We start from the raw sequence: 25,461 nt of genomic DNA on the forward strand, positions 1-25,461 counted from the left end.
GTAAGAGAACATACCATCAGTCATCTGATATTGAGATGCTGATCAGTATCAAGGTATCGGCAGACCAGGCCGGGCAACAGAGGAGTAGGAGAGATAGAGGAAGAACGTCACCGCAAGGCAGATTGGCGGCATTGGCATCCATGGACAAGCAAGCGCATTGCTGAATGAGATCAGGAAAGTCCCTGCTCAAAAGCATATCGTCAGCTAAGATCGATTCAAAAACGCCCTCAAGAACGAATGATCGATGACATATTCGACGAGTTCCAGGTCGTAAAGATCTGGGCGGCGGCGGCAAACGATGTTGGTCCAACAACGCCGTCTGTCACTTGGATACATTTGACGCAGGCTGAATGAGCGAGCGACTGCGGAAAAGCCCCGGGGCCTGGAACGTTACCTCTCCGCTGTCTCTCCTGCCCTGATCAAACATGGAAATACCTAATTATGGTGTCAACCTGCTGAACTGGACCGAAGTGCCTGCTAGAAGCTATAAGGTTGTTTTGGTTAGAGACCGTGACGAGATACAGCCGGAATGAAGGGCGGAAGGACGGCGTGCGATGATCCAATGTACCATCGCACGCCAGTTTTGGAATCTAGCGATGGTAAATTATTATATGTGAAAATTCTCACTTCATCGTTCCTTCTTTTCTTCGTTTCATTCTCTTCATTCGTATCCAACTATCAGTAATAAGCGTCAGGCATTCATCCACCTACGCACCACCGCCGCTCAAATTTCCACTACCGCAAAGTTACTCCCCTCGTACGCGCCCAACGTATCGACACCCATCATAAAACTCTCCGGCGGGCCCAGATAACTCGGCTTCACCCCGCCCAGATCGATGATAATCCTCTGAATCACCACCCCGGGCTCCACGGCCCAGATCTTCGCGTGTGCCGGCCCGCCACGGCGAGATCGTGCGTCGTCATCGTCGTGTTCCGGCTCGCGCTGAGCCCCCACACGGCATCGCTCACGGCGCCGGCCCAGCCGCCGGTGAAGTTGCCGACGGGCTGCACGGTCCGCGGAGCCTCCGCGTCGAACGCGATGCCGTAGCGTAAGGGTCTCGCCGCCCCGTTCTGGTTCAGCGAGGGCGAAAGCAGGAGCGTCGCGTTCGCTTTCGCGGCGCTGGTGAGCGTGAAGATGTCGTATTCCAGGACCGGGCCCGCCCCGACAGGGTGCGGCCATAGGAGGGGATCGTGTGGTAGGCGACGCCGTTGACAGAGGTGTTCCGCGAGGCGTGCTCAGCTTCGACGGAGGGGTGCTTGTCGCTCTCGACGAAGTCCGTAAAGTCGGCCGGCACGACGGTATTGTTGACGGGAGACTTGGAAGATGGGAGGGTTGTAGCTACCCCAGTCGCAGGAGGACGTGACGTTGATCTCTACGGTGGATGTGTTGGGAGCGGCAGGCGCTATGGACCAGTCGATCGAGATGCGCGTGTCAGTGCCGTTGGTGCCACTCGTGTAGCCAGTTGTTGGCGAGAGGACGACGTGGGTGGCCCCGGGCAAGAGAGTCCATGGGCAGCCTGCGCTGCCGCGGGAGAAGACTACATCCAGCGCGTCCTAGGACCGTAGGGATCCATGGGGGGAGGACGAGTGTGTTACCTCCGTTGCTGTGGAAGGCATGGTCGCCGGATAATGTTGCGTTGGAACCTTCGATCCCGATGCCGATGTTACCACCGAGGGAAGTCTCGAGATCTTGGACCCAGGATGTAGGTGGGAGTATGTTGCGCATGGGCTGTTGCCAGTATTTCTGTAGCCGAGATGGGTTTCTAATATTTGTCAACAAGAGTCTTTGAGCAGTAGAAAACCTAAGCTAAGCGAAGAACTCACGGTCAAGCATATGATTTCACTTTCCGCCCAACAGGTCATGATACCTCTAGGTCAACTGGTGGTCTTGTTAAACAAAGCCCGGACATTAGTCGCCACACCGTTTGCCGTGTTCCTCTTCTGATTAATATAAACGGCATTCCGGGTCGCGCCAATGTAAATCTGGTTGACAACCTGTCCGCCAAGTACCGGATGCAAGATCGTCAGGGCATGGAAGACGAGGAAGGGGAAAAAAAAAAGAGGGAAAAAAGAGGGAAAAAGAAAAACACCCACGTTAACGAAGCTCGTCAGGGACTGAAACTCATAGTATACCGTCATCCCCTTCCCATCACTACTCGCCCCGAGCTTGTGATGCTCTCCACTGCTCGGGATCTTGCCGTGATCCATATCCCACCACGAGCTGGCATTCACGCCGGGCACGCCATCCCTCTTGTCCACCACCACCACCACCCGCTGCCCGAGCTTCTTCGCACTGCTCCTGCTGCTGTTCACCGTGAAATTGCTCGTCAAGTTCCCCCCGCCGCCCCAGTTCGCCAGCGTCAGGTTGCTGCCCGTGACTGTCCCAAAGTCCGTGGCCAGGCCCTCGGCGGCGCGGGGGACACCCCGCCAGTCGTCGGCACTGACCAGGATCTGGGCATCGAGGTCCTTGCCGGCGAGTTGGAGGAGGGAAGGAGAAGAAGTGGTGGTGACGGGGGAGACTTGACCTAGCGCTGCAACGGTGGGGAGCAGCGAGTGGAGGAGAGGGAGGAGAGGGAGGAGAGGGAGGAGAGGGAGCAGGAGGGAGAGGGAGAGGGGGAGGGACTTCATCTTCCGTCGTCGTTATCGTTGTCCTAGTCGACGTACTCGGGAGACGAGAGACGGATGGATAGAGAGAGAGAGAGGGGGGGAGGAGGAGGGAACGACATGGCGGAAAGAGGAAGCCATGGAGTACAAATGGGAGGGGAGAGCTCGGCGCAGGTAGTGGGCCAGATTGGTAGGGATAAATTCACATCACGATCGCATTCGCATTTGCATTCGTAGAGGAGAATAGGAGAGCAGCTCACAGCAAAATAAAGTTCCCTGTCACCACAGCTCATTTCATCTCCTCCTGCGTCTCGGCGGTGCAAGCTTCTGCGGAAGGTGATCGTGACCCGGGCTCTCGGGCTCTCTAGCACCTGCACCTGATTGGGAAGATGGATGAGATGGATGAGATGGATGAACTGAATGCACCCTCGGCAAAATGTTGGGCATTAGCCCGAAGCGAAAATCTCAAGCCAAACCAAAAGCCAAAAGCCAAAACATACTCGGAGATTGAAACTGGAGCGATCATCGCGCCCCTTTGGTATACAGTAATAAAATAGCAATCAATATACTTTCGTATAATGACAGTATACTTTCGCGTAATGAAAATATACTCCGTCCGTAGGTAGGGAGTTGTATACTTATCTTACAACAATATATTGACAACAAAAGCAATCCTCCGTATGACGCACGCACAAGAAGAGAGCATGATAGCCGTCCCAATGAGAGTTCATCATCCATGTCCTCATCGTGCATAAGATAAGTCCTGGTGCCGGCTCGACGTCCTTTCCCCGCGCAGGCGCGAAAGTGGTGGATAAACAGCTTCATTCCGGGTACATCTGAAGGACAGGCATCTTGCCCGCACATTCACTCCCGAATATCTACTCAGAGACAGAGAACCGGAAACGGATATCGAAAACCCCCCGAGTCTTTAGTACTGCGCGGGCATATGATATGGGAAATTCCAACGGGAAACGCGACGCGGCAGAGTGACTTTGGATTCGAAGGAAGTTGGAGTCGCTAACCTCCGTACTTACAAATGCCATACACTACTTCACAAAACCCATTAGACCCGTGCCACCTCCCCACCCCCCCAACACCATTCTCCCTCTCGCCCTGCAAACTTACCATGGCGAGAAAGGAACGCGAAACGCCGGCGTGTGCTCGGAAGACGCCCCAACGAGAACCTAAAAAGACAGAATATTTGTACCGATAATGATCGAAGAAACGGGTGACCTGCCGAGATGCGAACCTGCAAATCCACCCTAAACGCCCACGGCCTCGGCCACCGGAGCTGCTTCGACAAGAACTGGTTCAGTCTTTCCTTCTGGGACGAATGCGTACCTGGGCATTTGGGCCATTCTCTCCTCCGGGCTCAAATCGTTGTCGGAATACATCATCTTGACCTGCCCCTTCTCCTTCTTCGACTTCTTGTCGGCCGGCGCCACCGTCTCTGCCGACTTGGCTTCAGGAGCGGGGGTGGGCATCGCTTCGGGTGCCTGGGATGGCGCGGGGACTTCTCCATTCTTCAGGGGCTTGATACCTGCCTCGGCCATTCTGATCAGTTTGTCAATGTCATCGTCAGCTTCGCGGGCAGCGCCTGAGACAGCGTCATCCACAGGAGAAGCGTTAGTCGGATAAGCTCCAGGGAAGCCTGGAGGATGAGAGTATGCTGATGACATAGCTGTGTTTTGTTCTGTACCCTTCCATCCACTGCCTCCCCACGTGCCCGGTGGTGGGGGAGCGCCTTGATGCATCTGCTGCATTTGGTGTGGTGGAAGTTGAGGAGCACCAAAAGATGGTCGTTGCGGAAGCCCGGGAGCAGGCGGCAAACTTGGTGGTCGATTTGGGAGTCCGCCAAGCTGTGGAGGAGTGTGCGATACCGGGCGGGGATATCCACCAAACGAGCCGGGTGGTGAGCCGGGTCCAAGTTGGGGTGGGTATGGGGGGTAAGATTGTGCGGTAGGGGCGTGTTGTTGTTGAGGTGGCGAATAGGAGGGTTGGTATTGCTGGCCTGGTGGACCCGAAAAGGGGGCTTGGTAGGGAGGCTGTTGGTAAGCTGCCACAGGTTGTGAATAGGGCTCTTGTGAAAACGATCCGTAACCCGCACCTTGTGTTGCGCCATAGCTGGCTTGTTGAGGAGGAAAGGGGGAAGCGTTCTGTAGAGGGTCAGCATAGGTTGGTGGATGATCTGAGCGGTTTTGACTCACAAATGGAACCGGACTTTGGCCTATAGGGCTGTTTTGTGCAGGGTCCATCATGGGTGTGTTAGCTCCACTGCTCCCATTCGCAGCTTGCTCGGCCTTCCGCGCCTTGTGCTCTGCTAATCGCTTCTTCAAATCCGAGGGTGCCTCGATCTTTGGTTTCTTGGATTGACCACCATTTTGCGCACCTGGACCTGGATTGCCCGTGGCAGCCTGTCGCTCTGCTTGTGCCTGATAGAAACCTGCGATGATGCGCTGATTATGTGCTTGGACAACATCTTCCGGGATGCCTTCCATACCGAAGATTTCCACATCCAACCCTTGTCTGTTCGGCAGGGAGTTGTCGACGCTCGTCAGAGTCTCCTTGTGGACTTGATTCATATGGACGGAGAGACCTGTGTTCGTTAGCATTTCGAGCAGGCGACAAGTCAGGAGCAGCGACTAACCTCCTGCGGTGTTTAGTCTGCGGCCGCACCGTTCGCATTTAAAGTGCTTAGCCTTCTGATGGGATATGAGAATCTTGAGATCATCAAAGTCACGCTCACCTGTAGTACGTTAGACATAGCCGGGTCGAGGGCGAGGGCGAGGGCGAGGGCGAGGGCGGGAGAGGCGCGCAAATGGCGGAGGACTTACAATAATAACACCAGGGTCTTTGGAGGACTTCCTCGACGTCAGGGTGTCCGCGCTTCTTCTTGCCGCCAGCCATTGTGTGTGTAGTTGGTATTTGATAGCTTATCGCGTTTCAGGTTTCACGTATCGCGTCTGCGTGCAAATGATTTCTCGAGGGCGACGTGTGGACATAAGAATGCGTCGATGGTGTTGTTGGAAGGCAACGGGAACAAAGATCGCAGAAGTGAAATATGTTCGTTGAGTCGGGCTCCGCTCAATGACCATGTCGACTCTCGTGGACGCGCTAATCTGCATCCGGATTAGCTCGGAACCCTAGCTCAAACGTGATCATTTCAATTTATTTTTTCTTTTCTTTTGTTAATAGTCAGTGCGCAGACTATTATCGACCGCCATCAATTTCTGGCGGAACATTTATTCCTTCATTGTCTATTGCACCCCTCCCTTTACTATTCACAATCGCAGAGCTCGTCTTTGCATTACATATTTTTAAGAGTGGTTTATATGATGCTTCTGCCGCTACGTTTTGGTTGGTAGACCTCGACCTCGACCTCGACCTCGACCTGGGGGATCTGTACACATCCGAGTGACTGTGGGCGACAGAAGCATATCATCATTATGCCAACCACGGTAGAGATGGACCGCAGCTTACCGGTAGGTATTCAGCAGCGTAACCAGCAGCGGCTCTTCTCGTCGCCCGGACGAGCTTCAACCCAGGCATCATCTCTTCTTGTTCGACTCCCTTCTCGCGCAGCCCCTTGAGCAATCACTCAGCCTTCGTGGCATCGAAATGGGACCTTCTCCGGGAGGCCTTCTGGCACCTGCGCGTCTTGTGTGGTGGCCAGATGGAGATTGCGAAGAGGTGCGGTCTTGGTCCTTCGCGACCGGCCTGTATCTCCCTAGAGGAATGCTGCTAGACCAACACAGGACCTTCATAGTCCACACTCCTACTCTTTCATGAGAGCCCTACAGGAGTGTGGCTCCTTGCGTACCTACATACGGAGCTCTGTTCAGCGGAGGATCGTGATGGGAGAGAGATACCGATAGATGGAGGACCCACGGATATACCAGTACCGGAACTCTGTACTGCATACACACGGATCACATGATCATTAAAGAGCATCATATCTCTGGACTGGACTTGAGTATTATCTTTCTTTGCGGCCCTACTCTATCCGTCACTATCCACGACATTCATTGTTACCAGTGCCTCAGGTGAGTATTGCATATACTTCGTACTCCGTATGTTTGGGACCTAGGTAAGCTTTACTCACATGATCAGTCTTCTCATATCGTGAGTGGGTCGAATCAAGCTTCCCTCCCGCGCTCGCTTGAAGTGGAACTGGAACTGGAATTGCAGCCAAAACAACGTCATGATGGGCTTGACAGGACTTGGATTCGATTACCCAGGGACACTCAGCAGCCAAACGATGAACTAATTTGTGTGTATCTATTCCATATAACAATTGGATATACTGCCTAAAGGTTCCAACTCACAAATGCATTTAATCGCTTGTAGAATTATCCCCCAGGGTCGCTCGCTATCACGTAGGTAAGAAAGGGTGCAAAGCGGATACCGGTAGCAGATGTCAAGTTATAGATGTTGGCTCATAGACGTCGAGTGAATGTCGAGTCTGGTGATAATGAATCAAAACTTACTGATCTCGAAATAGATCGAATTCCACTCACTCATTATCACGCAAGTCGCACCTTCCATTTTTTCCACAATTTTTTGTCCATTTTTCTCTCAATTCAACAGATCAACAGACCCAAGTCTCCATCAACTCGTAGTCTTCGAGCTTCCTCCATCCCCACAACCCACAACCCACGATCCTCGACTTTCAACCTCAACCGCCAACCCACCCTAAAGCCCAATACATTATACTACCACCAAAATCTTGCCCGTCGCCCATCCTCATCCTCATCCTCTTCCTTCTCACAATGTCTTCCTCCCACCACAAACACAGCCAACCTCACGTCAAACATCCCTCCTTCGGCCACCTCGCCCTCAGCACCTCCGGCCCTCAAGACTGTGCCCTCACCGGCTCGGCCCTCCTCAACACGCCCTACTTCAACAAAGGCGCCGCCTTCCCTGCCGAGGAACGCAAGAAGTTCAAACTCACCGGGCTACTGCCACAGCACGTGAGCGATTTGGACACGCAGGTCAGGAGGGCTTATCAGCAGTATTCAAGCCGCGGCGATGATTTGGCGAAGAACACCTTCATGACGAGCTTGGCCGAGCAGAATGCGGTGCTGTATTACAGGGTGGGTTTGGAATGGCCCCTTCTTGGATTGACACGTGAGGCTTGCATCACGTGGAACGTGTAATGTATGTTGGATCTCTGAGCCTTTCTGAGCCCGGGGATGGCTTGAAGTATGGCTCGGGAGTCTCTCTCTTGTGGGCCCGGGGACCTTTTTTTTCCTTATTCTTTTTCTATACACATATTTCTCCTCTGGTTTACCATCCGCTAACTCAAATCCAGCTCATCAAAGACCACCTGAAAGAAATGTTCTCGATCATCTACACGCCCACCGAAGGTGACGCCATCCAAAACTACTCACGCCTCTTCCGTCGCCCTGAAGGCTGCTTCCTGAATATCAACGACGTCGATCGCGTATATGATGATCTTGCACAGTGGGGTTCCGCAGAGGATATCGACTACATTGTTGTTACTGGTTTGTCATCTCCCCCTCTCCTACTCCTAGCCCGTATTACTGTCGTGAAACTAAAATTTCCCAGATGGCGAAGAGATCCTCGGTATCGGCGACCAAGGCGTAGGTGGTATCCTCATCTCAGTTGCCAAGCTCGTCCTCGCTACACTCTGCGCTGGCATTCACCCAAACCGCACCCTTCCCGTCGTTCTGGATTGCGGAACCGACAATGAGGAGTTGCTGAACGATGAGTTGTATCTTGGACTGAGGCAGAAGAGAGCTAGGGGCGAGGAATACGACGACTTTGTGGACAGGTTCGTGCAAAGTGCCCGGAAGCTATATCCGAGGGCTTACATTCATTTTGAGGATTTTGGGTTGCCGAATGGTATGTATTCTTCCCAACTTATTGTGTGACTTGAAGTTTACATAATCTCTTGCCAACAATCTCTCCCCAACACTCTCTGACCTCTCCAGCTCGTCGCATCCTCGATCGTTACCGACCCGAAATTCCTTGCTTCAACGATGATGTGCAAGGGACTGGCTGGTACGTTGAAACCTTCTTTCTTCCAACTCTTTGAGAACCAGTATGAAGTATCCTTCAGGCTCTGAGAGTGAGTTCACATACTAATCTCTAATCAGCGTTACCCTCGCCGCGATCATGGCCGGGCTCCACGTCTCGAATCTTAAGCTCTCAGACATGCGCATGGTCGTCTTCGGCTCCGGCACCGCAGGAACCGGCATTGCCGACCAAGTCCGCGACGCCATCGCCACCGACTCCAATATCTCGAAAGAAGAAGCCGCTAAACAAATCTGGTGTGTCGACAAACCCGGCCTACTCCTGAAATCTCACGGCGACAGACTCACCAAAGCCCAAATCCCCTACGCGCGCCAGGACTCAGACTGGGAAAACAAACCGCATTCCAATCTTCTCGACGTGATCAAGGAAGTCAAACCGCACGTCCTAATCGGCACTTCTACCAAGCCTAAGGCCTTCACGGAAGAAATCGTGAAGGAAATGGCATCGCACGTCGACCGACCCATCATCTTTCCGTTGTCTAACCCAACCCGGCTCCACGAAGCCAGTCCGGAAGATATCAACCAGTGGTCCAAGGGCAAAGCGCTCATTGCAACCGGCTCTCCCTCCGCCCCCGTGCAGTACGAAGGCCGGCCGTACGAAGTGGCCGAATGCAACAACAGCACCTGCTTCCCCGGCATCGGCCTCGGCTGCGTGCTCTCGCGCTCCTCGCTCCTCTCGGACAAGATGCTAGTAGCAGCGGTCAAAGCCCTCGCGGCGCAGTCCCCCGCGCTCAAGAATCCAGACAAGGGTCTCCTTCCCGACGTCGAGAACGTCAGAGAGATCTCGGTACGCATCGCACGCGCGGTTATCCAGCAGGCGGTGGAAGAGGGCTTGGCGACGGAGAAGGATATCCCGACTTGTGAGACGGAACTCGAGGAATGGATTCGAGAGCAGATGTGGGATCCGGTGTACCGGCCGCTGCATCTTGTCAAGAGCAAGGGCGCGACGAAGGCGGCGAAGGGAGAGGCGGGGATGGCTGGGGGAAAAGGTGCAGAATGAATGAATCCGACGGATGATAATGAGTAAGCAGTACGTTAATCCGGCGCTCGAGTATTCTTTTCTTATTCTTAAAGATGGCCAGAATATTACTCTGATCGCTTCGCTTCGCTTCAGATCCTGATGATATATGCACCACAGCCGTTGATCACGGTCCAGCTCAGTCTCCTCCCTACAGCTTGGAAGTTACATCACCCCACGGGCCAAACAGGCAGGCGCCTAATGGTTATTAATTATTCATCACCTGTAAGCATGTGATTGTGAACGCCTCCTATCCCAATCGAGCCTCAATTCAATGATTGACGACTCAACTCAACTCAACTCAACGCAACCACACGTACGCCAGTCAGTCGGTCAGTCAGTCAGTCCCTTCCCTCCATAGCTCAGAAGCGACTCGACTCGACCCGCACGTGACGTACCTTCCCATTTCTCGTTTTCGTGGGATTTTCCCCTTTTTATATATAAGGAGGCAGTCTCCCCCATTTCCCCGAAAAAAAAAAATCTCTTCCTTTGCTTATTTCTCCGCTGTCTTTGTACATTCCCTGACGCTTTTCCGGACCACCAGGGGAAAATCTCGGGAAACCGAACATGTTCTTCCATGGCCACTCCTTTGGGCCACTGCACATCTGCCTTTGGCCACATTCCATACCAGAAGCGTGGGTTACGTCGATCAGCTACGCAGCTACGCTGAACTTCCGGGTGAGGTGGGTGGCGCTTACCTGACCATTCACTCGATGCCCCGGATGTTCTCCTTGCCTCGGTTCTTTGTTTCTTTCGGTCTTCAAAGTAAAAGCACCTTCACTACCTATCTGCCTCTATCAGAATCTCGTCGAGAGGGATACGATTCTTAGCCTGAGCTCTGCTTGAATTTATCAAGCACTCACGTATTATAATCAAAGCTGATAGCGTCAAAGTAATCCAGTCAGTTGCCTTCGCGCGACGCAAGAAATTGTATTACAAAATTTTATTACTTATTCGTCTCCGTCTACTTTTTCATCCACCTGCTAAACAAATTCCACTTCGGCTTCTTCGTCTTCTCTCCCGCAGAATATCCCTCTTCCTCCACCTTGTGCTTCTGCACGATAGTCAAGAACACCTCATCCAGCGTGGTGGGACTGACAGAGTAGTGCTCCAAGCCCAACTTCTCACGCTGATCCTCGAGGGTCATGATCAGCGCCCCGACGCCATTCGGGCCCACCTCGCCCTGAATTTCATCCACGTCGACATTGCCGGCGTCCGGTCGCTGGACAGGGACGGAGAAGCGGATCTGGCCGTGGTAGGTATGCTCTTCGATGTCGGCGCCGGGGAACTCGTGGAGGATCCAGGACCGGACGCTGGAAACCTCTTCGGGGGACGTATGGGGCGCGGACTTCAGGACGAGATGGATGTAGTGAGCGTCGGCGTGTTTGTGGCGGAGGTAGTCGCTGGAGCCCATCGCCAGCATACGCTTCGCCATGATCCCGGCTCGGTTGGCGAGGGCATCTGCCTCCTCCATGCTGTGAGTCGTGAGGAGGAGCGAGCGCCCGGGAACAATGGCAGCTAACGTCTTCCACATGATTCTCTTGGATGCCGCGTCCATCCCCGAACTGGGCTCGTCGAGAAGCAGTACGGTGGGGTTGCCAATCAACGCGATACCCAAGGACAACTTCCTCTTGTTTCCACCGGACAGGTCCGCGGCCATCCGTGAAGTGAATGCATCGAGTCCGACGGCTCTGATGACCTCGCGCACATTGTGTTCAACGTCAGGGACACCACGAACGCGAGCGTAGAAGCGAAGGTGCTCGACAACAGTCATCTGATCGATGGCATCGTGTTGCGGACAGACACCGAGGTGAGATCTTGCCTCGGCACGATTTTGGTTAATCTCAACATTCTCAACGAAGATGTTCCCTCCATTCTTAGACGGCCGGATGTCTCCACGGATGAGGGAGATGGTGGTGGACTTCCCAGCACCGTTGGGGCCCAGTAGAGCGAACACCTCGCTGCGCTTGATACCGAATGAGAGATTGTCGACAGCGGTGAGGGGACCAAAAGACTTGGTGAGATGCTGTACACGGAGCCCATCCTCCGAGCCGCTGACACGATCCAGCTCTTCGGCCGGCTCCTCGTCTGTTGGGAGATCCTCTCGATCGGGCTTGACTGTTGACTTTCGAAGGCGGCGATACCAGGCCATGACGGATCCAGAGTCATGCCACATGAGACAAGCAAAGAGCGCAAAGGCTTGAAGGACTAGGTAGAGAATGGGTCCACCATACTGGAGGATGCCCCCCGGGTATGAAGCAAGATTTCGGCCTGAGCAAGTAGTGGAGAAGATATTGAGCGCGAGGAACAAGGAACGGATCAAGCTTCCCATGGGCGTAATGACAGCGATGGCGAAGTGGACGACGCGAAGGTAGTCGTCCACTTTGTGGAGCGGCTGGTGGCAGGTGTTAGCTTAGTCCAAGGGACAGGCGGTCTTGTGTACTTACGGCATATGTCAGGGTGGCCAGGTAGGCAATGAAATATATTAGAAACATTAAAGCTTGACCGGCAGCAACAAAGGCGAAGGCAGAAAGTTGTGATTTCGCAAACAGCGAAACCACGTACGACAGCAGTGTAGATACCAGCCCAAAGAGCATGAAGACCACGAACAGGTATCCCACATAGTACCACGCCGAAGATGCTGCTGCAAATATAATGACCGTCAATGCACTCGACAAAAGCACGAACAAGAAATCGAAGGCCAGGTATGCAAGCCAGAGGGGTAGAGGCCTCACGCCATTCGAGTACTGGAGACCACGGATGTGCATCGTCCTCTCGATGGTCGGATACAGCGAGAAGAACGCAGGGTATGCGGCCATGGCGAGGCCGAAGTAGATGACAAGCTGCAAGGCCTTCCCCGTATTATCCGCCAAGGGGAGGTCAAATGGTGCGTATTGAATACCGATAGTCGTGTTACTGAGCGCCACATCCATGAGGTTTTGCGCAAAGATGGAAGTATAGAAATCTCCATTGCCCTTGTAAGCGAGAGTGGTCTGTGATCCGTCGATGAAGAATCCGCCCGGGGTCACGTTCGCAAAGTTCTGACCGATGTAAGCGTTGAACTCCGCCAGAGAGTCGACCAGTTGAATTTGCTGTTGTGAAGGAACAAGAGGTGCATATAGCGACGTGAGCGTAGCATTCGTGAATCTCGACGAAGGGCCAACGACCAAGGAGTACCGCGACTGGCCGGCCAGAGACTCGACGTCGGAAATTGTCACACCTGCTTCTGGCGAGCAGCCGACTGCCTCGAAGTCATCCAAAAGCAGCGTGACCAGAGCAGCAGCAATCACGGAGAGGAGTAGAGCAGCCACGTAGGGCAGATAGTTGCGGCGGAGGATCGTATATCGTTTTCTAAACAGGACCCAGACTTGCTGGGAGAGTCCGATGGTCTTGCCGGTATGCAGCTCGAGCTTTCGGGATGGCTCTGCGGTGGCCTTTGTTGTCGTTCCGATCTTCTTCTCGGATTCAGAGTCCGTCTCCTTTTCGAGAAGGCCGGTACTTTCGGCGCGCGCCTCTTCAGCCAGCAGGAGGAAAACATCTTCGATGGTGGGTCCGGAGAGCTGGTAGTCCGTCACACCTCCGGACTCTAGTCGTCTGATGATCTGGGCAGCTTGGGATGATGTCGGCGCCGAGTAGACCATCTGGCCAAAAACCTCGCGAGAAGCAACGCCTTCCATTGCTGGTACCTGCTCGTGCCCTGATCCAGCCGGGAGGTAGATTCGGTAGCCACCCCCGTATTGATTCTTGAGCTCTACCGAAGACCCTTGGGCCCGTAGGGTGCCTTTGGAAAGAATCGCGATTTGGTCCGCGAGTAAATCCGCCTCGTCAAGGAAGTGAGTGGTGAGAATGATGGATCGTGAGCCTCTCTCGGCTAGAAGGATGTCCCAAATCTTCCGACGACTGAGAGGGTCCAAACCGCTGCTCACTTCGTCCACACAGCAGACGGCGCTTCCTCCGGTAAACATCATCCCCAGCTGGAGCTTCCGCTTCTGACCCCCACTGAGTGTCTTTGATCGTGAATTGATCTTCTTGTCCAGGTCGATGGCGCTAATGAGGCTGCGGAGGGAGTCCTTGGAATCGTGCTTGCCAGCAGACTTGAGCCGATTGAAGATGCGGATGTGTTCCTCCACCGTCAAGTCATCCCAGAGAACATTCTTCTGCGGCGCATATCCGATTCCCCCGGTGCCGTCAACCTTGATCGTGCCGCTGGTAACTTGGTTCAGGCCAGCGATGGCATCGAGGGTGGTACTCTTGCCACTCCCGTTTGCTCCAAGCAGAACGCAGATCTGGCCCTTCCTCGCACTCAACGTCAGGTCATTCACGGCAACGACCGTTGCTGTCGGATTCTTGGTAATGCCAGCGAACTTCCGACTCAACCAGCTGGGTTGGTAGTGCTTTGTGAAGCCCTGCAGCTGAACCGTCTCGGACGATGAATCGTCGGCTTCCGTCTCCAGATTTTGACCCGTGACTGTCCGGCCCTTGGACGTGGTGCCATACAGCGCCCTCTCCACCATTGCTCCCAGAATGGGGTACGCGAAGATCTGGATGATGAGAAACACCCAGAGGACTATTCCCGGCAATGACCAGGGATTCCTGGGTGCTGCGCTGAGCAGATCGGTGGCCATCTCCTGTCGCTCAAAGCGTGCCATGAACACCAAGAAGAAGACATAATTACAGGGTGCGAAGAGAAGACCTAGGATCGCAACCGGTACCGAGCTCGTGGGCTTGAAGACCTGCCCAAGAACACCGAGCATGAGCGTGGCCAGAGTCACCGAGAAGCCGCTCAACTGAGCTTTCTTGAAGAACGATGCACCGAGGATCGAGAACGAGGCGAGGGACAAGCCCGCGAGGATGTGGTAGATGACGAGGATGATCACGGAGGTCTCGGCGAAGAGGCCAATACTGAGGATGATGGACAAGATGATCCAGCCCGGGAGATAGATGATATCGAAGGCCAGATGATAGGAAACGAAGCGGGCGGCTTGCGGCTGCCATCTGCGTAGATTCGGCATCATGGCTTCAATCAGCTGGGACATGCCCAACTCTCGCTCCGAGGCGATGAAGCCTGTCAAGTGATACGTGATGCCCACCATGCCGATCAGGAAGGCCACGGCCAGAGCGTTGATGATGGATGCCTGGAAATCGACCCGGATCTTGGTCTCTCGCTGATCCTCCGTGAGGCTGGTATATGGGTATTCCAGCCCCGTGGCCGGAAGAGCCGCTTGAGCGGTGGTCGTATCTGCCAGCCCAGCAATGGCCGTGTCAACAGCGCGTTGGAGGGGCAGGAGGTAGATCTGGGCATCGTTCGTGGTGCGGTCGTAGTAGAATTCGTCTCCGAGCGCGCCATCGGCCCGCAGCGTGTAGTTCCAGCGTCCACCAGGACCCTCGGTCGGCGAGGATATAAAGACCACGGCTCCATAGCAGGAGGTTGCGCCGCGCAAGCTGCTCCGACACGTCTCCAACAGTTCCGTATCGGTTGTCAGTCGGGCGACCGTTGCTCCCGCCGCCGTCGCCGCCACTGCCAGCGCGTCTATCACCCGTGCGACATCCCCGCCGACGAGCCCGTTGTTCACCAGGGCGAGTGTGTTGCGCCCGCCGCCCGCGGCATTGATGCCCTCTGCCAGAGTTCGGATGGGGTTGGCCGTTCCGATGCCGTAGCTCGAGGGCGACACGAAGAGATTCCGCGCAAAGCTGAGGAAGGCAATCAAGAAGACGGGCAGGAGAAAGGCGCGGAATATCGAGCTGCGGGGGCTGCGATTGAAGGCAATCAAGAGGTTCTTGCGCGTCAACGTCCATGTCTGTTTGAAGAACGCCATGATGGGCGGAGGGGGGTGAGGTGGAGGGAGCCGGAGGCAAGCCCGCGGATGGGAGATGCGATATTAAGTAAAGAAGAAGTTTAAGTTGTCGTTGATATTGTCCTCGTTATCATGGTGGGTATCATTGTAAGGTAATATAAGTAGCTGTCGTTGTGGTTGTCGATAGGCCGTAATCGCGCCTGGGTATTTAGGGAGGAAAAGAAGGTTCAGTGATTCACTTGATTCTCTTGGAAGTCTTGGGTCTTTGCAATCGGCACTGGGATTCTGGCGCAGCTGATCTCGCCGTGAACCACAGAATTGCGGACCGTATTCCGGAAAGCAGGAGACGAAAAAAGGCTAATCATAGCTATATGGTATGATCTGAACGGATAGATGGATAGATGGATGGATGGATGGATAGATAGATAGGTATGTGTTTCCATACAAGAGAAGGGGAAAGGAAACACTACCCACCGAGAAGGGTAGACTGACTTGTTCGCTGGCCATGGCGAGCGGCGGCGACAACAACAACGACGACGACGACAGCAACGAACCAATCTCGGAGCTGAGATGAGATGATATGCGGAAGTCTATACGATTACGTGATCCAGAGCGTAGAGCACCTTCGAATCCGAATGCGAATCTGAATCCGATTGGAGGTTGGGCGATGGGGTGGGGCAGTGGGGGCCAATGGGCGGGGCTGGCACCGACTCGACTCGCTTGGCGGGCACGGCTTAAAATACTACTTGTAGTAGTGTAGTGGGTACCGTAGTACTGTAGAGTAGTAGGTAGTAGGTAGTAGGTAGTACCTAGTACTACTGTAGTAGGTCCGGAATGTCTTATTTCCCCCACCATTCCAAGGGCTAAATGGAGGAGATTAGAGTTACAGTACCGTACTTACTACTTCTACTACAACTACCCAGGTAGTATGTACGGTATGCCGTACGCCGTACGCCGTACGTCATGATATTTGAGATTTACTATTACTGCGTACTAGTACTTACTTCGTACCTTACAGTACCGGTACTACGTACTAGTACGTAGTATATCCACGGGCTCGGGATCAATATATCTGTTACAACTATCATCGGCGGGTCTGGAGCCTTGGCCGGACCCGTATCCGTACTTGGACAACCAGTAGGACCTCGGCTACACGTTGGGACGGGCAATAAACTACGTAGTATAACGTTGTACTACTAAGTACTACGTACGTAGTACTACTGCTAGGTACTACCTTCAACTACCACACTTACAAGTCGTACCTAGTACTAGTACAGTACTACCGTACTACTTAGCGACGCACAGAAGACTTCATCTTCTTAATCCTCTGCTTATCCTGATCCCTGATCCCAGACCATTATCCTTACTTCTACTGTACTGTACTGTACTGTACCTCTTCTCCGAGTACCGGTATGCTTGTTGACATGTCGGCGTGTCGCTAAAGCCCCTTTCCCCGCGTCTGGTCGTACTCCGTACCTCGTACGCAACCCAACCCAACCCGGCCAAGCCAGCTATCTCGATTGCGAACCCTTTATGGGGGACCCGTCGCTTTCGCAGCAAATGATCTCGTGAAGATCAAACTCGAGATATACGGTACCGGTATGTCAATGTACTACTACGTAACATCTGCTGCATGCAAAATACTAGTAAGTACAAGGAGAGGAAAAATGAACAAGACATATTAATACCAGCCATGACCAATGATCAGCCCGCGCCCCGGGTGGTAATGCTGAGAACGAAGGAAGTCTTCCGCAATTTGAGGAGCATCGACGAGAGAACGTTCGGCCCAAGATCACTCGGACGATGCGCTACTGACTCGAGCGGGCTAGAAACATCGATAGTACGGTACCCGTACCTGAACCGTATCCAGGATATCCAAGGTTTTCAGCAAGCCGCATGATACTACTACTTATTTGTAGTACTTAGGAGATTGGTAGGAAAGGCCAGGTAACCCATTCAGCGCAAGTGCATCGCCCGACACCGTGGTTTTGGGATCCAGACAGATACCGGTAATACTGTTTACGTAGTATAGCAGAACCATGGGGTTGGTCTGGCGGGCATCTGCTATATATAGTAGCGTGCGTCATAGCTGGGCGGATGTTTCTTAAAATTCCTTTGGAGATGACTTCTGTGGCAGAGAATATCTTTGGCAAGCGACAGGTGCACGAAGACTGGCTGTATGCTGTATACCTTATACGGAGTAGAAGAATTGGCGAAGAGAGATGGAAGAGTAGGGTCAGCGAGCGGGCTGACTGGTATCTCCTGGCTTCAAATCCAACTTCACGACGGGTTGGAAACTTCTGCACTTCTATACCTACATCTACGCATCTGTGCATCTATACACCTCGGAATACAACTAACTCGGATGCCTTCCACGGTATACGATCCAACATCTAGAAACACTCTTCCGGAGAATACCATCTCCGCTCCAATCGCAGGACCGTACTCACAGTCTCGCTAGGACCCGGATCAACGCTCATCTTTCACGTACTACGTCTCTCGACTAACGCAATGTGATTGAGAGATGCAAAATCTTGATAAACAAAATATATTTTATTCAAGTTCTTAAAGCACAGCAAAAAACTAGACCCAGGAGAAACCCAGAGCGCCAAAAAATCTCAACACCACTCCGACTCCAACTCCCTCGCGTTTCACCGAACGCCTCTCAGGATGCAGTGTATCCATACACCTTCCCCAGCGCCGTCGGATTGCCCGCGCCGTCCACAATCGGCGTGCTGGCCTTCGCATCACACCAGAACCACGCGTAGCGCGTGATATACGGCTGCGCATCCATCCACGGGGTCACCGTCTTGAGGAAGGCCGTCTTCTCCGCCGCGCTTCCCGACCCGTTGAACTACACACACCGCTGTCAAGATCCCGCCTTCTCGAAGCTGCAACGGCTCGGGAGATCCCGAAACGGGTTTTACGTACCTCTGTGATCCAGATGTTCTTCCCGGCGACGGCGTGCGCGTCCGCCAGGTAGTTCTTGAAGTACGCCACGTTGGTCGCGCTGTCGTACCAGTGGATCGGCACAAAGTCGATCTGACATCCGGTGCACAAGGCGAGGAACTGCTTCAGCCACTTCATCCCGCTCGGGCCGTTCGTCACCGCGGGCGCGCCCAGGTAGGCGCGGCCCGCGAAGGGGTTCATGTGCTTGCGGTACGCGTTCGCGGCGTCTTTCGGAGACAGACAAGCGCCGACCGCGGTGGTGGTGCAGTAGTCTGGCTCATTGAAAGAGAGGAGGTGGGAGGCGCCGCGGGCGATGGCCGCATTGGCATTCGCTGCCCACTGGATCCCGGTTAGCCGGCCTCAAGGGATAGAAAATAGGGGAGAAGGGAGAAGAGAGAGGCTTTTACCCGGGTGGTGTGCTCGGCCGCGGCACCCCAAAGCATCGGGACGAATTCGAGGTTCGGGGGGAGGTCGGCCGGCGCGCTGGAGTCCCAGTTGTAGGCCCACGAGACCTGCGATCCGGCTCCACTCCACTTCTGCACCAGGGCTGCGTCGTGGAAGACGAGTCCGCGCTTCGGATCACTTGGGCGGATGGCCGGGAGGCTGCGCGCGAGGAGAGAGGTGTGACTGACGGGATGGGCGGAGACAAGTAAGGCCATCGTCAAAATGACGTTCAGCAGGTGAGTGAGAGGCGTCATGTTATCGATCGATACTAGATTGAACTCCAAGCCAGCAAGCTCCTCGAATCCGTAGAGTTGCAGAGACGGATTGGGGAGATTGAGATCCCCGGGTAAAGCACAACAGCAGCAGCAGGAGGAGAGATCTGGAGTCAATCCAAGAAAGCAACAATGAAACGAAACGACTCTCTCGCAACTCATACGGACTCGGATCGAGCACGCAGGTCTACCTCGAGAGAGAAGCAAACTCATATAGAAGATAGAAGACTCGATGCCGACCGGATCAAGGAACCGCTCACCCCCCTTCACCGCTCGAACAGAGTGTGGATGCACTGCTCCTCCCTCGACATACATGATATCAAGTCCGTCGAACACAATCACATTCGTCGCCCTTCTCGTGGCTTTAACCACGATCGCTGATTCAACACCTCTCGTGCCTGGTATCACACTCAACCCTTCCCGAGGATGCACGATATGCAGCTCCTGACACTGTGCGACCTGCAGGCGGCTCAAGGAGAATAGATGGCAGATTGGCGAGTCCCGAGTATCTGGATTGTTCTGATTCGATCGAAGATTGCCATCTGCCATCTACTTACCTACTGCAGGGGCCGCCGCGGAATGAGCTGTCGAGCAGCGTTCCGCGATAACTGACTGGGATTTGCTCTTGCTTTATATACACCTGGTCGAGTTTTTGCTTGGCTACTACGGATTGGTGTGGTTACCAACAGCGGATGTTCAGAGCTCGTCCCGACTTGACGATCGATCTCGTGATAGTTCACATATTGCACGACGTTGGGCGTTGCACCAAATCTGGCATCGTGACTTGCTTTGGACCGGCTTGATCCCGAATCCGATTCCACAATCAACATGTTGTTGGTCTTTGATGCCTTCCAAAGAGGTTTCTTTGACTTACAACCTGCCTTCAATGCCTCGAAGGGAGCGTCTGGGTATCACCGGACGAAGGGAATTCTCGCAGTGGAATAGACCTGGGCGATATTACAATGGTAATGTCCCAGAGGTACGTAGTGCCTGTCAGCGAAACTTTTCATCTTAGGTTAGATCTATAAAGATCTTGACACTTGAATTAAGTATCTTGATCATTTTATTACAAGTGTTTCGCAGCGTCATGTCGGATCTCTATCCAAGTTCCTAGCCAAGCTTAAAGCAAATCAAGTACCATCAAACACATAACCATCCTCAGTCTTGATATGTCCAAACTAAAAAACAATTGTAATTTAGACAATCAAAAAATTAGATTTGTACAATCAAGAATTGTCATCACCTACCTATCTTTTCATAAATCATATAAAAAAAAAAAGGGAAAATTGTACTAGCTCATGCTCTTAAGTCTGAACATTCTTCGACCGGCTTATCTTGACTAGCCGTCTGGCCCTCCTCCCGTGGGTATGATGCAATCACGTGGATGTGATGCGAATTCTTTCTGTATCGGTATTAGCCCTTTCCAAAAAAAAAAAAAAAAAAAATTCCCCATCTGGCAATAGCAAAGAGATTTAGTTCCGAAGCGGAGACCGGAGCAGGCGCGCCCGCTGTATCCCTCCTCCGACCTGGACGCGTTTTCAAGAAGGAAAACGGGGGACTGACGGCACCGCAAGCTAGCCGAGGACGACAAACAACAGTACGTACCTTGATTTTTCCTGTTTTCAATTCCAATCCGTCTGTCTACTCATTGCCTTACCTACCTTACGTACTACGGTATCGTCGGACTGCTTTGGTATTCTGCAGGAGGTGTGCTGACCCGCCTGCCGCGGTGATAGGGGTGTCCGGATCTATCGCCTGATATTAAGCCAGCTGGATGGAGATGGCTATCGAGGGGATATACATCGAGTATCAGGACGTGAGATGCCTGCTCGTGGTAAGTAAGTAGGTAGGCTCCATCCGCGGGGTCCTTCTGTCGGAGGATGGGAGAATGGTCTTTCTGAAGGACGAGCTGTGTGTCCTTCTGTGTGATAGAGTTACCGGTACCTCACGCGGCTGCAGCCGGGAGGGCGGGGATGAGGAGGAGAGGAGGATAGGGAGGAGGAGGAGGAGGAGGACGTCTGCCCGGATCTGTTGACGTATGTGGGATCGGAGCTCCCACCATCAGACAGAATATGAAAGAATACTCCCCCAATTAGAAAATACATAAAAAAAAATGGAATTATAGCAAAACTCAACTGGAAGCTCAATTCATGGGTATTATGGTATGATGTTCTAGTCTACAGACCTAATTGAATAGATGTTGGATCGGAGCTCCTACTTTCAGACAGAATATAAAAGAATTACCTTCCCCCCCCCCACCTCTCCAAAAAAAACATATAAAAGATATGAAATTCTAGAAAAACTCAATAGGAAGCTCAATTCATGGGCATGATGGTATGAGGTTCTAGTCTACAAACCTAATTGAAAAGATGTGAGATCGGAGCTCCTACTACCAGACAGAATATAAAAGAATACCCCTCGAAGAAGAAAGTATATATCAAAAAAAATACAGAATTTTAGCAAAACTCAACTGGAAGCTCAATTCATCGGATGTGATGATGGTATGAGGTTCCAGTCTACAAACCTAATTGAATAGGTTATTGTCGTTGGTTATCAAACAGGTGTACTTGGAAGCGGCCAGCGGCTGTATAGCCACTAAACCACCATGCCATTCCTCGCTGCTGATGGAAGTTGGGGCAGAGTTGGCATATCTAAAGTAGATATAATTTTTTTGGTGTGTATGGGAAGAGAGGAGCGAGAAAGGAGAAGCGAAAGGGGTAAGTGAATTACGGTATGGAGTTTCGTGACTAATACAAATAAATGTATACCAGTAGTGACTTTTACGAGCCTACCGCATAGAGTAGATCTGATGCGATAGTATCATTGGATTGAATAGGCAGAATTGGAGAATGTATCTGGATACTTGATATATAAACAGACTTAGGGCTAACTTCATAACCGTTGACGGGAAGGAGTGACGTTATTCCGACCCGGTCCGAACGCCAAAAGCTTACTTACCGCCTGAGCACCCCTGAAGCGGGAGCTTACCCCGGATTTCGACTGCAGCCCCTAAAGTTACCAAGTGGCCTTTTCAACCGTGAGCAGCGTCCATTCCAACATCAACAGAATCAACTTCTACTCAAAATCAATGACACCTATGATTTGATGAATTGACCTCTTCCAACTACTCCCACTCACACTAATCTGCCCTGCCCTCCCTTCGTCACCATGGTCCACACCCACACCCTCGCCGTCGTGGCAGCAGCTCTCCTCGCCGCCATCCCCGTCAATGCAGGTCTCTATCCTAAGAGCTCCAAGGTGGTCCAGCTCGACAGCAAAAGCTACGACCGCCTGATTTTACAATCCAACTATACCTCTGTGAGCTGTGCTGCTATCATCCCCCAAAGACTACCCACCCCTCTAACCTCCTTTCTTCTCTCTCCTTCAGATCGTCGAGTTCTACGCCCCGTGGTGTGGCCACTGCCAGAATCTTCAGCCCGCCTACGAGAAAGCCGCCGTGAATCTGCAAGGCCTGGCCAAGGTCGCCGCCGTCGACTGCGACGACGAGAGTAACAAGCAGTTCTGTGCAAAAATGGGCGTCCAGGGCTTCCCCACCTTGAAGATCGTGAAGCCGGGAAAGACGCCCGGGAAGCCAATCGTCGAGGACTACCAGGGACCGCGGACGGCCAAGGGCATAGTCGATGCCGTTGTCGACAAGATCCCGAACCTGGTGAAGCGGGTGGACGACAAATCGTTGGAGGGCTGGCTGGCGGAGTCGAACGACACGGCCAAGGCGATCCTGTTCTCCGACAAGGGCAAGACGAGCGCATTGTTGAAGGCGTTGGCGATAGATTTCAAGGGCAGCATCCGTGTGGCGCAGATCCGCAATACAGACAAGGAGAAGGCATCGTTGGAGCTGTTCGGCATCAACAAGTTCCCTACTTTGTTGCTCTTGCCCGGAGGCAAGGAAGCAGAAGGAATTGTGTACGACGGCGAGATGAAAAAAGACGCAATGCTCAAGTTCCTGTCTCAGGCTGCAGAGCCGAACCCGGATCCTGCGCCGGCCAAGGTCAAGGTTAAGAGCAAGGAGGGCAAGAAGGCGAGCAAGGCCAAGGAGGAATCCAAGAAATCATCCGCTGCGCAGGCTGCGGAAGAGGGCAAGACGGGAGAATCCAGCGCCACAGATGAGACGATCCCCGAGGAGGCCGCGGAATCACCACTGCCTATCGTCGAAGGCGAGAAGCCTGTCCAACCCCCCGCTGCACCACCCATCCCGGTCCTGGCCTCGCCCGAAGAGCTCGAGGCCGAATGTTTGGGTCCCAAGACGGGGACTTGTGTTCTCGCTATTCTCCCATCTTCGCCCGACGCCGTCGCCGTGGGTGTCATCACTCACTTGTCCGAGATTTCGCACAAGCACAAGTTACATGCCCGCCAGATATTCCCATTCTACGCCGTATCATCGGCGAATATGGGATATGCCAAAGTCAAGGAGGCACTGAAGATTAGCAGCGATACGGCAGTCATTGCCATCAATGGACGTCGTGGGTGGTGGAGGCAGCTGCCGAGTGGGGAGACTATCACCGAGCAGGATGTCACTGAGGAGGCGATCGAGAGTTGGATTGACGCTATTCGTTTGGGCGAGGGTGCCAAGCAGAAGATTCCGGAGGGGTTAATTACCGAGGCTTCCGAGCCCGTTGTTGAGGAGGCAGCACCAGTTGAAGAAGCAGAGCCAGCTAAAGAAGCTGAGCCGGTGGTCGAGGATGCCCAGGAGCCCATTGTTGAGGAGGTCAAGGTCGAGAAGATCAAGGTCGAGGAGGTCAAGGTCGAGGAGGAGAAGACCGAGGTGCACGATGAGCTTTGAGATGAAAGTCCCCCCCCAAAAATAAAAATAAAAAATTAAAAAAATTTATGGCCTGTAGCTAGATTAACTTCTTGCAAGACATTTGATTCTGTTCTTGATATTGCTTGCCATCCGTTTTTGAACTCCAGAAACTCCGGGTATCATGCCTCAACCATTACAGCAGGTGTTCTCTGTAAGATGCCTGATCACATCCTGCTCCCCTCCAACACCCTCTCCCCCCTCTCCCTAACCACCTTATCCAAGATCTCCCGCACTTGCATACAGCCAGAAACCCCCACGGTCAGCATGCCCTCCAGCCGGCCAGCCTGCACCCTCGTCTCCATAACTAGCACACTTACATCATCGCTGCCAGCCACCGTCGCCACCGTCAGGAACGGCAGCTCCTGCTCCTCGGCCGCGTTGAGATCCAGCAGCGGGTCGGCGCGCTCGTCGTTGCTGCTGTACGATGAGGTCGAGCCCGCGGTGCAGGCACAGATGTAGCCGCGCATGGGGATGCCGGCGTCGACGAGCGCGAGCGTCGACGCGTTGATGCAGGCCGCGAGGAGGGAGCCGTCCTGCGAGAGGATGTGCAGCGATAGGGCGATGCTGCTGTGCGGGTAGAGGTGCGTGAGCAGCGTCTGCGCGAAGGCCGTGGAGATGGTGGTTTGCATTTCCGCGAGGCGCCTGGGAGACGGGGCACGCAAATTCGGTGTTAGCCATCGTTTGTTCCCATCCAATATGCCGTCTCTTGTGCTCTCTCTCTCTGTCTTATTCGCATCCACCGTCTCGTTTCTCGATTCCCTCGAGGAATTATCTATCTATCTCTCTTGCTGCAAGGCAAGGCAGATCGCGATAGATAGATATATATATATATATATAGATATATGGGAGAATAAATAGTGACAGAAAAGGTGTGAGAGGAAGAGAGGGAGAATTAAAGACTCACTTGTCCCCCCGCCCAGCACCTCCCCTCTTCCTATCCACGCCCGAGAAACCAGCCACGCTGATAGTGACATCTACCGTCGCCCTGTCCCGCGCGCCTCCCATCTGGCCCGTCCCCGCCTTGCCCTCGCTCGGCCCGGCCACGGTGCAGATGACCTTCGTGTTACCCATCTCGAGGTACGAACTCCCGTCCGCGGCGGCCTGAGTGCGCATCTGAGCCGTGAGCCGGCGCAGCTCATTCCAGCGTCGCCCGTCGAGACGCAGGAGCGCGAGGGAGTAAGAGGAGGTATCGAGAGGCATGGCGGTGGTGGTGTGTCAGTCGTTAGTCGGAGGGTTGGGATGGGAGATGGAGATGTTGGTGGAGAAGGTTGATTTGGAGGCTTGGAGCTTGGAAATTTTGGGCGGGGAGCGGGGAGCGGGGCGGAGAGCGGAGCGGGCTTCCGCAGCAAACGTCATCACCACTTGAGGCTTGGTTTGGCTTCTCTCGCTTCGCTCTTGATATCATTTCAATTTGACAGGATTCATTATCGGAGTGGTGAACAGAACAGCATAATTTCAACATCAGAATTACCTTTTATTTTATTTTTAAATACCATTAAAT

The 25,461-nt window shown here is 53.4% G+C and overlaps 9 protein-coding genes across 10 annotated transcripts; 3 read left to right on the top strand and 6 right to left on the bottom strand.

Annotated features, from left to right (window-relative positions):
• Positions 1-852: 852 nt before the first annotated feature.
• L3040_007752 (uncharacterized protein) lies at positions 853-1,834 on the bottom strand (the record flags this gene model as incomplete). The annotated part of the gene is made up of 5 exons (XM_066154971.1): positions 853-1,120; positions 1,168-1,316; positions 1,366-1,554; positions 1,597-1,763; positions 1,825-1,834. 5 exons carry the CDS (start codon positions 1,832-1,834, stop codon positions 853-855), a joined length of 783 nt encoding a protein of 260 aa, XP_066010847.1.
• Positions 1,835-1,875: 41 nt separating this feature from the next.
• Positions 1,876-2,628, bottom strand: L3040_007753 (uncharacterized protein; the record flags this gene model as incomplete). The annotated part of the gene is made up of 2 exons (XM_066154972.1): positions 1,876-1,995; positions 2,095-2,628. The coding sequence occupies 2 exons, from the start codon at positions 2,626-2,628 to the stop codon at positions 1,876-1,878; spliced, it is 654 nt and encodes a 217-aa protein (XP_066010848.1).
• Positions 2,629-3,866: 1,238 nt separating this feature from the next.
• Positions 3,867-5,511, bottom strand: L3040_007754 (uncharacterized protein; the record flags this gene model as incomplete). The annotated part of the gene is made up of 5 exons (XM_066154973.1): positions 3,867-4,660; positions 4,712-4,760; positions 4,812-5,200; positions 5,252-5,350; positions 5,439-5,511. The coding sequence occupies 5 exons, from the start codon at positions 5,509-5,511 to the stop codon at positions 3,867-3,869; spliced, it is 1,404 nt and encodes a 467-aa protein (XP_066010849.1).
• A 711-nt stretch (positions 5,512-6,222) lies between these two features.
• Positions 6,223-6,871, top strand: L3040_007755 (uncharacterized protein; the record flags this gene model as incomplete). Its single annotated transcript, XM_066154974.1, has 5 exons — positions 6,223-6,294; positions 6,371-6,420; positions 6,504-6,647; positions 6,715-6,726; positions 6,793-6,871. The coding sequence occupies 5 exons, from the start codon at positions 6,223-6,225 to the stop codon at positions 6,869-6,871; spliced, it is 357 nt and encodes a 118-aa protein (XP_066010850.1).
• Positions 6,872-7,373: 502 nt separating this feature from the next.
• On the top strand, positions 7,374-9,660 carry L3040_007756 (uncharacterized protein; the record flags this gene model as incomplete). 2 transcript variants are annotated; one of them, XM_066154975.1, is made up of 6 exons in its annotated part: positions 7,374-7,697; positions 7,916-8,108; positions 8,173-8,398; positions 8,451-8,469; positions 8,559-8,668; positions 8,724-9,660. In XM_066154975.1, 6 exons carry the CDS (start codon positions 7,374-7,376, stop codon positions 9,658-9,660), a joined length of 1,809 nt encoding a protein of 602 aa, XP_066010851.1. The 2 variants fall into 2 exon arrangements, with proteins under 2 accessions (XP_066010851.1, XP_007291726.2); XM_007291664.2 differs by having other exon boundaries at positions 8,173-8,469; positions 8,559-8,628.
• Positions 9,661-10,642: 982 nt separating this feature from the next.
• On the bottom strand, positions 10,643-15,494 carry L3040_007757 (uncharacterized protein; the record flags this gene model as incomplete). The annotated part of the gene is made up of 2 exons (XM_007291663.2): positions 10,643-12,073; positions 12,126-15,494. 2 exons carry the CDS (start codon positions 15,492-15,494, stop codon positions 10,643-10,645), a joined length of 4,800 nt encoding a protein of 1,599 aa, XP_007291725.1.
• Positions 15,495-18,138: 2,644 nt separating this feature from the next.
• On the bottom strand, positions 18,139-19,120 carry L3040_007758 (uncharacterized protein; the record flags this gene model as incomplete). Its single annotated transcript, XM_007291661.2, has 3 exons — positions 18,139-18,327; positions 18,405-18,761; positions 18,830-19,120. The coding sequence occupies 3 exons, from the start codon at positions 19,118-19,120 to the stop codon at positions 18,139-18,141; spliced, it is 837 nt and encodes a 278-aa protein (XP_007291723.2).
• Positions 19,121-22,306: 3,186 nt separating this feature from the next.
• On the top strand, positions 22,307-23,939 carry L3040_007759 (uncharacterized protein; the record flags this gene model as incomplete). The annotated part of the gene is made up of 2 exons (XM_007291660.1): positions 22,307-22,456; positions 22,527-23,939. 2 exons carry the CDS (start codon positions 22,307-22,309, stop codon positions 23,937-23,939), a joined length of 1,563 nt encoding a protein of 520 aa, XP_007291722.1.
• A 185-nt stretch (positions 23,940-24,124) lies between these two features.
• On the bottom strand, positions 24,125-25,160 carry L3040_007760 (uncharacterized protein; the record flags this gene model as incomplete). Its single annotated transcript, XM_007291659.1, has 2 exons — positions 24,125-24,602; positions 24,865-25,160. The coding sequence occupies 2 exons, from the start codon at positions 25,158-25,160 to the stop codon at positions 24,125-24,127; spliced, it is 774 nt and encodes a 257-aa protein (XP_007291721.1).
• Between the last annotated feature and the right edge of the window lie 301 nt (positions 25,161-25,461).

The sequence above is a fragment of the Drepanopeziza brunnea genome (assembly GCF_022702325.1).
Source record: "Drepanopeziza brunnea f. sp. 'multigermtubi' strain 214-2 chromosome Unknown ctg13, whole genome shotgun sequence".
NCBI classification, from domain to species: Eukaryota; Fungi; Ascomycota; class Leotiomycetes; order Helotiales; family Drepanopezizaceae; genus Drepanopeziza; species Drepanopeziza brunnea.